Source organism: Arachis ipaensis, chromosome B07, assembly GCF_000816755.2.
Source record: "Arachis ipaensis cultivar K30076 chromosome B07, Araip1.1, whole genome shotgun sequence".
Lineage (NCBI taxonomy): Eukaryota > Viridiplantae > Streptophyta > Magnoliopsida > Fabales > Fabaceae > Arachis > Arachis ipaensis.
In genome coordinates, this window is record NC_029791.2 from 121,145,094 (window position 1) to 121,155,912 (window position 10,819).

Below are 10,819 nucleotides of genomic sequence, written 5' to 3' on the forward strand. Positions count from 1 at the left end.
ATATCTGCCGCAGGAATAACTTTTATAACATAAAAAAATAAAGGTAAACTTTATCTAGATAATAATTGTCTATATGTACTCTAGAATAAAGTTTCTAATTAACCCACAAACCAAAAAAAAAATTTAAATATATGAATTATTTTCAAGTACAAAATGAAATTTTAAATTTTATCAAATTAAGATGACATCTGAAAACTTAAAATATCCCCTTTTCCAAAAATAATTTTATAAATAAATTGAATTTTATGAGAACTAAAATTATAATTTAGTCTAAGAAAAATATATAGTTATAATAATGGTATAAGAATTAGGAATTAAAAAAAAAAACAAACTGCATCAAAGAATGTGATAGAAGAACCATCATAGTGTCAGATGCAGAAACTCCTATAGTGAGTGGTTTTGACTCTAGCACACAGTTTTACAAAAAACAACAGAATAAAAAAAATTATTTATACAAAATACTCTTGCATCAGGTTCATTCTTTCGAGGAGGCTGAGTTGCAATTGAGTTATCGCTGAATGTATGGATTGGTGGACATCCAACAATTTCTTCCATGATTCACACACAAAACAATAATAATCAATCAATTACATTATAGCATTATCATTATCATAAACATATCTGTTGTAATTCCAAGTTCAAAACAGAATAGTTTAGCTAATAAATTGTTGACCAATAAAGAAAAAATGAATATAGGAGGTTTCACCTTTCAAGCCCCAAATTTCAAGTTTTCAACTAACCCACTAATTTGTAAAATTTTCCAAGCATGCCAAATTAGTAAAACAGAGAAGAGGGTAGGAAAGTACTTTCCGACAGGAGCAACAATAGAAAAATTCCTTTAGCACAAAGTTAATGAACACACAATTGAAAGACTATTTTAAATAGCATAAAAACCCAGCATTTATTAGAAAAAAGAAGAATAGTATAACTAAATGTAGAAGTGAACATATAAATCACGTGAAATAAAATAAAATTCAAATCAATTTCTAATTTCAAAATGATATAGATAATATGAATGGATTTCTAAAGCATGTGGTTAAAACAATGACAATCAAACACGAAAGAGCCATGAAATTGACCTAAAAGTCGCAATCAGGAAAGGAAGAAAAGAAATTCCATGATTGGAGATTAAATCAAGCCTTGTATATTCAATATCACAGTAAGCACAACAAAAAATACCATAGGCACTCCTTCCTCAATGCAACATATTATTTTAGAATAATTCAAATTACTGAATATTTAGAGATCCCAATAGACATGGCACAACAAAAATATCACCTTTTCAATAGTCTGACAGTTGCCATTAAAGCTATGGTGGAACATGAATCCTCAGGTTTTGTCCTTGCATTCTTGCCAAAAAGAACCCAATCGTGCATAAAGCTAGTAGAAAAATAAAGAATCTTGAACTCAGTAGTATACACTACATTCTAATCAAAGGAAGTAACATACGAGACCAAAAAAATAAAATCCAATAATGTATTCTTCGGTTCGCTTTAAATAAAAAATAACAAATAAGAACAAACATAGTGCATTGAAAGAAAAACTCATGTATAGTAAATTAAAACAGATTTTAATAAGAAAAAAAAGGCAAAAATAAGCAAAACATACTTTATTTAGTATTTGTTAATTTTAGCAACAATTAATAATAACTGAATAAAACAAATATTGGGTTTTTTTTTTCATCTTTGTAACAGCATCGAAAATATATACTTACATCAATCAGTTCAATAGGGAAATAGTTGGTGTTATTTATTGAGGAAGAAGTAGCCGAGGTATCAAAGAAAAGGTTATCGGGTCTCTTCTTGTTAGATCTGATAACAATGGGAAGATCCTGTTTAAAATCATAGTCCCCTACTGCTGCAGACACTGCAATAATTGGATTGCTGAGCTTGTTAGATTTAACCTCCATTATCTCATGTTGGATCCTTCTCCGTTTTTCATTCAAGTGTTCTATCTAACTAGTTCCATCTTTTATGATTGATGCCTTATCCATCTATGTAAGAATCACTAATTGAAATTTAAAGATCTCGAAGATTGTCCAAAACAAACTATAATTCTAAATCTACTATAATATTAGCAAGAAAAAAAAAACTTTAAATTTATTTTATTTAATATTTATTCAAATAAATTTATTTTTGACTATTTTTAAGAAATTTTTGTTCTCATCAAAATATCTTGGTTTAATCTATATACCTTGCTGATGTTGGAAATCGACTGTCCTAAGTGAAAAGGGTCTTTCATTGATATGCTTCATGCTATTTTTAGTCAGAGACAATGTCCTTAGATACTACCGATGAAGTTCCACCATCCGGAGAGGTGTAATCGTAGTAGTCGCCGGAGAAGGCCTCATCCAATTAAGAAATTAAATAACATTAGAAATATTAATAAAATCCCAAACACATGCGACTACAACCGCATGTGTCTAACTATTTAGTGAATGGTATTTTTCAATTAAACAATTGACATTTAAAATACAGGAATCTGCAAATCTGGTAAGAAGAGAGAAAAAAAATTCACAAAACAAACCCCAAGAAAGAAGAATCAAAGTAAAATCCTCAGTTTGAAGTAAATCAAGCCACTTGAATTTGTATAAATCGTCGAAACCAACATAAAAGGAACCAAAAATTCCCAGTTTCACTTAATCCATAACAAGGAAAGAGAGGGGAAGAAGGGGAGGGAAAACACTGTGTGAGAAATCATGAGTAAAAGAAAAAAAAATAAACACAAGACAAATCCCAAATTAAAATCGAAGACATTGAAAAATCAGTACCAGACAAAGAGAGAAATCCAAAGCATTCTTACCGGAGGTGATCGCTGACCAAGAAGTTGAACCCGCCTGTCTCAGCAAGGCTGTTCTACTCCATGAACTCGTGAATGCAAGGAAAAATCTATGTGCCTCAGAAAAGACGTCGTACCAGCCAGGAAAAAATAACGACCCCCACGTCCATCAGTGTGTTCACCGCGATATCAGAAGCTGCCAATTCCTTTATAAAAGAAAGTAATTGAAAAGGTGTATGGAAGGGATTGCTTGACATACGTTCTAGGTCTGTGTTGGGGTTGGGGATTTTGTTCCTGCCATTGGAGTTAAACTTCTTCGTGCAAGCTTCAAGGAACTTTGCGAGTGAATGTTACATAATGTTTGGAGTTTTGAAACTCCTTTGTATTATCAATATTATAACGTGTATTGCACAATATTCTAACAAATATTCTATTACTAGAGCTTTTATTATATATTGATAATATCATTAAACAATTAATGCCAACAAATTATATTTTTTAATTTTTAAAATATTTAAAAAATTAACACTAACTTAAAATTATACTTTTAAATAAAAACCATAAAATAATCCTTAATGATTTTATCAATATACATTAAAAACTTCGTTAATGGAATTTTCTAGAATATTGCACCAACGTTACTAGTGTAAAGGAGTTTCAAAACTCCAAACAATACTGGAGTATGGAATCGGTCCCCAAATTTTTTTGCGTGCGGTGTATTATTGAAAGAAAGTGTTCAAGAAATCAGAGACCAATGGTCAAAACTCAAAAGGATCTCCTGTCTTTTACAATTGTAATAGACTTTGCAAGGGCATGGGCTGTTTTCTTGTGTTTATTGTTGTTGGATACGTTTGGGAAGAGACCAATTTAGTTGTTGGATTCAATTGGGATAGTAGGCTCATTATTTGAACTGGGCCTGGGATGTAACTACATGCAATTCTTAGCTGAAAGATTCTTGTGGGCCACAACAGCGTGTATGGCTCGTAGAAACTGATATTTTATAAAAAATTGAATCAAATAATGCTTATAAGATTGAAAATTATTTTAATTGATTCACTTCATATTTCATTAACGTAAAATATATTTTTTTCGATAAAAAAGGGAAGAAAGAAAATAAAAAAAAATGTAACAATAAGAAGAACACACACAAAAAATGTATGAGACTGATCGATTCATCTCATAACTCACAGGCCTGGCATCAACCATGAATACAACTTTTTGTGCAAAAGACTTAAAATGAGTTAATGGAACAACTTTGCAATAAGATCCCTAAAAAAAAACTAAAATAGTTAACAAATAGCATAATAATAATTTATGTTTTCCTTAGGAATGTCAAAAGATACAAACTAACTATATCTATATCTATATACTAATTAAAACCACAATTGCATGATAACCTAATTCAACTATGGGTGATTATCCAAAAAGCTCGAGCATCTTGTCTTTATTATTTGCACGACCTCACGATCTTTAAGAACAAATATATTGTTGCTATTTGTATGAGGCACTACAATCTTTAAGCGGAATCTTGAAAATCATGAGAAAACAAGAAAAATTTTAGTAAACATTGAAATCATAATTAGCTACCAAAACAGAATAAAATTAAAGACGGGAACACCTTGGGACAGCATCAATGCATTGAAGTTGACATAGATCACAGGATAAAATATTTTTATTAGCTGACACAAGAGAACCACATAAACAAGTTGAGAACCACCATTTATGATTCTTCAAAATAGATGATATAGTTCCCAGAATAAAAACGAAACCACCCTGCCAGCAAAGAAAAAATAATTACAGCATTTCAAATTTTAAATTATCTACAAAACTATCATTTACTAACTTTTCAGGGTATCATATAATAAGAATAACAAAAAACAAATAATCTAAGAGATTTTATTGCAAATGAGGAAAAAAATATACATTTTCAGCATTAGAATAGCAGCGATTGGGTGAAATAAGATCAGTAATAATATCTTCAATAGTTTCTGATTGAATAAAATTATCACACACTACTCATCAGTGGGATTATTAAATGAGGATGAAAATGAGAATGGAAAACTTGAACAGGAGACAATGAAATTGGGAATGCAAAACTTGAATAGGAGTGGCACAAGACCATTCCTTTATCAATGAAGCACACAAATTCATGACCATCAGCTCTAGTTCTATGCAAGAGGTGAAATATACAACAGTTTTTGCATAACCAATAAAAAATTGATTTCAAGGGAAGATAATCTACTCCATGTATTGATCTTTGAAGGAGGAAATTCCCTAATAAGACAAACAGTGCAGTGATGCCATCTTATTGTCAGAAAAGCAATTTCTTTCTCAATGACATCTTAAATTCAGGGCAAAGACCTGCATGTCTTTTCAACAGCTGAAATATAAAATAATTTTTACATAAAGAATAAAAAAATGTGAATGCAATTGAGTTGAATAACCAAATATTTCATCAAAATATAAATAAATGACCAAGAAGCTATCAATCAATTCCTATGAATTACATCACCACTCACCAAATAAATTAGATAGAAACCCCATACCTTGATAGGGATTCCCACATTTTCAATGAAGAATACTTTTATATAAACAATAAAAAAATGAAATGCAATTGACTTGAAATCAAAATATAAATAAATGAGAAAGAAACTATACATCAATTTCTGTCAATCACATCACTACTCATAAAATAGATTAGGTACAAAACCCATTCCTTCATAATGATTCACACAACCCACATGCAACCAGCAATTCACTTTATCTAAACTTAATGGATTTGTTGAATATACACACACACAAAAATAGATTCACCAGTTTTTAATATTTGATTTAATGGGTCTACTCTGGATATAATTATTTGAGTGCTTCATAAAATTTGACATCAAATATAAATAACAGAACATGATTCTTAATGCAGAAAACATTATAAATTCCTACATTCACCCCAAACAATTCAAATGGATTATTGAATGAGAATGAAAATTGGAATGCAAAGCTTGAATAGGAGAGAATGAAATTGGGAATGCAATACTTGAATAGGAGAAGCTGGGTTTATAAACTCACTTTGCTGGAGAAACTCTGTCAATCACATCACCAAAGAGAAAGTAGATTAGGTAGAAACCCCATACCTAGACAATGATTCACAAAATCAAACCCATAATCCATAAATATGAGAAAATGTAAGTAAGAACACAATGTTGATAATCATTATCAAATCCAAAAAACTGATGAAATACACAAACCACATGCTACAAACAATTCAACAGGTAGCAAAAGGAGAAATGATAATCAGATCAAATTCTAAATAATGAAATGAAGAAGATGAAACAGATTCATAGACCATAATCAAAATTAACAGCAACTTCCAATGTAACCAAGAACATGAACTCATAAACAAACCAAGTCAGATAGACAATTTGCAAATTAGGAATTTCACAAACCCTAGACAATAAAATCTGAGTTAACTGTCGAATAGATACAAAAAATGATCACAATTTGTAAAATAGGAATTTCACAAATCCTAAACAATAAAATCTGAGTTAAATACCGAACAAATACCAAAATTGATCACAAGGATGTACACAATGAACGAAAAGAAAAACAATGAAGACGACAATAGGTTTGGAACTAAAAGCACCAGAAAATTTACCCGATTGATTTATTGAAGATCTTGAATTTGAGACTCCATTGGGAAATCGCTAACCTGGATGAACGGCGGGGAAGCAAACACCCAAGAAACAGAGCTTGTAGACAGCGTTTGGTAGGGCAGAGGAAAGAAAGAAGGCAAAGGTCCTAGGGTTCCAAGTAATGATTACCTGTTCAACCAAATCCATGAAGAAGAGAGATTGCGTGAGCGAGTCGGTAAAAGAGACAGCTGACGGCGGAATGACAGAGGAGCACATGCACCCCTGGAGAGAAGAAGCCACACTGGAGGAGAGCCTCCACCTGGGATTGGAGCCGGCCTGAAACGCGGGGAGCTCTCCACGTCGGAGATGAAACCACGGCTATCTTGATACGTGCTTCAAATGTTCGTGATATGAAGAGTTCAAGAGTTATTTAGAAGATATTTTTGTTTACATTTTTAGAATATTTTATTTAATGTATTTTAATTTTGTTTATTTAATTACTAGATTGGGCCTTATGTTTATGGGCTTTAGGGTTTTCTTTGTTTTAACCTAATAAGAGGTTATAAATACCTCCTTAGCTATTGTAGTCGTAGTATAGAATTTTTAGAGGTTTGAAAACCCCTTTTTGGTTTCGTGATGAAACCATGGTGTGGACAATTGAGGTTGAGGAGTCCCTCTCTTGTTACATCGGGGAATTGAGTAGAAGGTTGAGGAGTCCCTTCGATTCAATTTCCAAACTATGGCGTTGACAAGTTAGGTTGAGGAGTCCCTTTCTTGTGGCGTCAAGAAATTGGGTAGAAAGTAGAGTGATTCTCTTTGTATTCAATTTCAATCTATCATTTTTGTTTCTATTTCGATTTCAATGTACCTTTTTTATACAATTTCAATTCTTGTCTTATTTATCCTTTTATTTCCGTATCATTTGGTATCAGAGCTCAGGTATTAGATTAATTCTTATTAATCTATATTTGTTCTTCTTTTATCATAAAAAAAAGAGTCCAGTGTTTGAGATTCAATTATGTCCCTAGAAAAGTGAATTATGTAAATGTTGTAGGAATTAGTTTCAACATTTGATGATACGTGCTTCAAATGTTCGTGATATGAAGAGTTCAAGAGTTATTTAGAAGATATTTTAGTTTACATTTTTAGAATATTTTATTTAATGTATTTTAATTTTGTTTATTTAATTACTAGATTGGGCCTTATGTTTATGGGCTTTAGGGTTTTCTTTGTTTTAACCTAATAAGAGGTTATAAATACCTCCTTAGCTATTGTAGTCGTAGTATAGAATTTTTAGAGGTTTCAAAACCCCTTTTTGGTTTCTTGATGAAACCATGGTGTGGACAATTGAGGTTGAGGAGTCCCTCTCTTGTTACATCGGGGAATTGAGTAGAAGGTTGAGGAGTCCCTTCGATTCAATTTCCAAACTATGGCGTTGGCAAGTTAGGTTGAGGAGTCCCTTTCTTGTTACGTCAAGAAATTGGGTAGAAAGTAGAGTGATTCTCTTCGTATTCAATTTCAATCTATCCATTTTATTTCTATTTTCAATTTCAATGTATATTTTCTATTCAATTTCAATTCTTGTCTTGTTTATTTTATTATTTCTTTATTTGGACAATTGAGGTTGAGGAGTCCCTCTCTTGTTACATCGGGGAATTGAGTAGAAGGTTGAGGCGTCCCTTCGATTCAATTTCTAAACTATGGCGTTGACAAGTTAGGTTGAGGAGTCCCTTTCTTGTGGCGTCAAGAAATTGGGTAGAAAGTAGAGTGATTCTCTTTGTATTCAATTTCAATCTATCATTTTTGTTTCTATTTCAATTTCAATGTACCTTTTTTATTCAATTTCAATTCTTGTCTTATTTATCCTTTTATTTCCGTATCATATCTATTGTTTGATAGATGTGACAAAGAAATTCTAAACTATAAAAAATGCATCCGGTGAGTTGAATACATAAATAAGCGACTTAATTTGGTCATGTTCACTTTAAATCTACCATTTAAAAATTAATCTCTCAAATTTGTCACACCAATTTATAAGTGAAGAAGAAGAGATAGAAAATTTTAAGCTTTTTCGTACAAAATTCAGAGTCTTATATTTTTTGGAATGATGGAATCGAGAGGAAGAGAATAATAGAAAAGATTGTTGGGAGGGTGGTAAGAAAAGAGAATGTAATATTAAAAGAAGAGATAGTTATTGTGCGTGGGAGAAAAAGAAAAAAAGGACTATTTTATTAATTCAAATATTTTTGTTACAGTGAAGATCTAATTAAAAAATTTAACATAATTTATTGACTAAGTGAAAGGAAAAAAATATTTAGTTGTAAATATTACGGGAATTAATTGAGGAATTTTAGCTCCTGTGTAGTTGAAAACAAAGTTTACATCCTCCTCCCTCCGTACAAAATTTCCACCGTTACTACATCGTCACAAAAAATGCTCTGAGGATATTCCTGGGCGAAAACACTTGGAACATTTGATAAGGCAAAACCAAAGAATCCGTGTGTTGGAGTTTTAGTGTAGGACGCCAGTCAGTGAGGCACTCGGACGCCCCTAACCGTTCTCATTATTTAAAGATTATGAAAAGCAATAGACGAAGGAAGGACGGAAGGAGAAGCCGAGAAGGAGAAGGAGAAGGAGTCCCAAACGGAAGAGGATAATGTCACAACTTCTGTTTGCTAGCGCTATGTAATTCAAAGAAGAAAGAAAGAAAGGGGAGAATAGTTCTCATGTTCATGGTTTCGCATTCAATAGACCTAACTAATTAACTACAAATAAATTCAATACCACAAACTTCTTCTACTTCCCCAACTCCTCTTCTTCAAATCACAAAAATGCCACTACCACAGGACCTCACTCCCCACCAACAATCCCACTGTTTCCTCAATTTCCCTTCCGATTTCTCTTCCCTCACCGCGCCACCGCCCGGGGGATTGTTCCTCGAACCCGCAACTCCAGATTCCTTCCTCCGCCTGCTTCCCGCCGCCTCGATTCGTGCCGAATTGAATCCCTCGCCGCCACGCCGGAGGCTTAAGGCGGCAGTAGCTGCTAGCTGCTTCTTGTCGGTGAGCTTGCCGAGTGCTAAACTCGTGGTGCCGAATGGGGACAACGGCTCCGACAAGGAGACAAGTTCGGAGGAGGGTGTTGTTGAGGTACAACACAAGGTTAGGACGGTACGAGGAGGCAATGCCGTCAACAACACCACTAAGCATCTATGGGCTGGTGCCGTAGCTGCCATGGTTTCTAGGTACACATTCCTATCAAATAATCCTTCTGTTTCAAAATATTAATCTATTATTTAGATGCATTAAGTTTTTAAATGTACTACTCTGTTGAAATTATTAGTTATTTGAAACGGAGGAAGTAACAATTACAGGAGGCACATTGCTATTTAACTTGTGTCTCACTGTGTATAATGAAGACATTTTTGTACAATTGCCTTCCTGATGTCATTTTGTTCCCTTAGACTATTAAATGGCTTTGCTTAGTGTAGTTAGTAGTGTTGGTCTTGATTATTGAATGTATTTTTATGTGTTTTTGTTTATAAATATGCTCACGTTTTTCTGTGCCAGAACTTGTGTTGCTCCACTTGAAAGACTTAAGCTGGAGTATATAGTTCGCGGGGAGAAGAAGAATATCGTTGAGCTTGTGAGAAAGATAGCCACTTCTCAGGGTCTGAGGGGCTTTTGGAAGGGGAACCTTGTAAATATTCTGCGGACGGCTCCATTCAAGGCAGTGAATTTTTGTGCTTATGATACATATAGGAAGCAGCTCCTTAGATTCTCCGGAAATGAGGAAACTACCAATTTTGAGAGGTTTATTGCTGGTGCTGCTGCTGGAATTACTGCTACCATTATTTGCCTTCCACTTGACACAGTATGTGGCAATTTCTAATATTTGAATTATGATTTCTTCTTTAGTTCATTTCCTCTTTTATAGCAGCTCTGAGTAAAATCATGTGCACAAACTGCTTGCCATTAGTTTTGTATGTAAAAGTGAAAGCACTCAATGGTGGCCATCGCGCACTCAAACATGCTAAGTTATACCTTCTTTAGTTAAGGAATTATTTGGACTGGTTTATCTGGATATGGGATCACTACAGATGAACATGGAGAATAATTCTTGTTTGCAGTTTTGCTGCTATGCAGATGAAAAGCTTAACAGAATAAAAAAATGTAAAAGAAGAGTTTAATCTGCATAACATTTTTGTGTGAATATAGATCCTGTTGGATTAGCTCTTAACATGGCTAATTATATTAATAGAGACTAGAGAGAGAGTTCAGGATTATTGAATCCTGCCTCAAAGGACCAGGTCATTCGAGAAGCTGAAATGAGATCATCATAATCTGTGTTATAACTCCTTCCATGTAATTTCTCAGGGTATGCTATGATGAAGAACACTTTTCACACTTTTC

General features: G+C 33.1%; 1 protein-coding gene and 2 long non-coding RNA genes across 5 annotated transcripts in view; 1 reads left to right on the top strand and 2 right to left on the bottom strand.

Moving 5' to 3' along the window:
• On the bottom strand, positions 344-3,186 carry LOC107606148. 3 transcript variants are annotated; one of them, XR_001612629.2, is made up of 5 exons: positions 2,803-3,155; positions 2,194-2,345; positions 1,715-1,866; positions 1,279-1,380; positions 344-548 (listed from the first exon to the last, which is right to left on the bottom strand). It is a non-coding gene; the product is annotated as an uncharacterized LOC107606148 (long non-coding RNA). The 3 variants fall into 3 exon arrangements; XR_002350564.1 differs by having other exon boundaries at positions 344-1,380; positions 1,715-1,993; positions 2,803-3,186; XR_002350563.1 differs by having other exon boundaries at positions 344-1,380.
• On the bottom strand, positions 3,983-6,725 carry LOC110264744. Its single transcript, XR_002350912.1, has 3 exons — positions 6,431-6,725; positions 5,845-5,909; positions 3,983-4,551 (listed from the first exon to the last, which is right to left on the bottom strand). It is a non-coding gene; the product is annotated as an uncharacterized LOC110264744 (long non-coding RNA).
• The window catches only part of LOC107606145 (probable mitochondrial adenine nucleotide transporter BTL3), a 4,221-nt gene continuing 2,182 nt past the window's right edge, over positions 8,781-10,819 (top strand). Inside the window, exons 1-2 of the mRNA XM_016308134.2 lie at positions 8,781-9,651; positions 9,977-10,280. Of these exons, the coding sequence (XP_016163620.1) occupies positions 9,239-9,651; positions 9,977-10,280 (717 nt within the window). The 5' untranslated portion in view covers positions 8,781-9,238. The remainder of the gene's footprint in view (positions 9,652-9,976; positions 10,281-10,819) is intronic.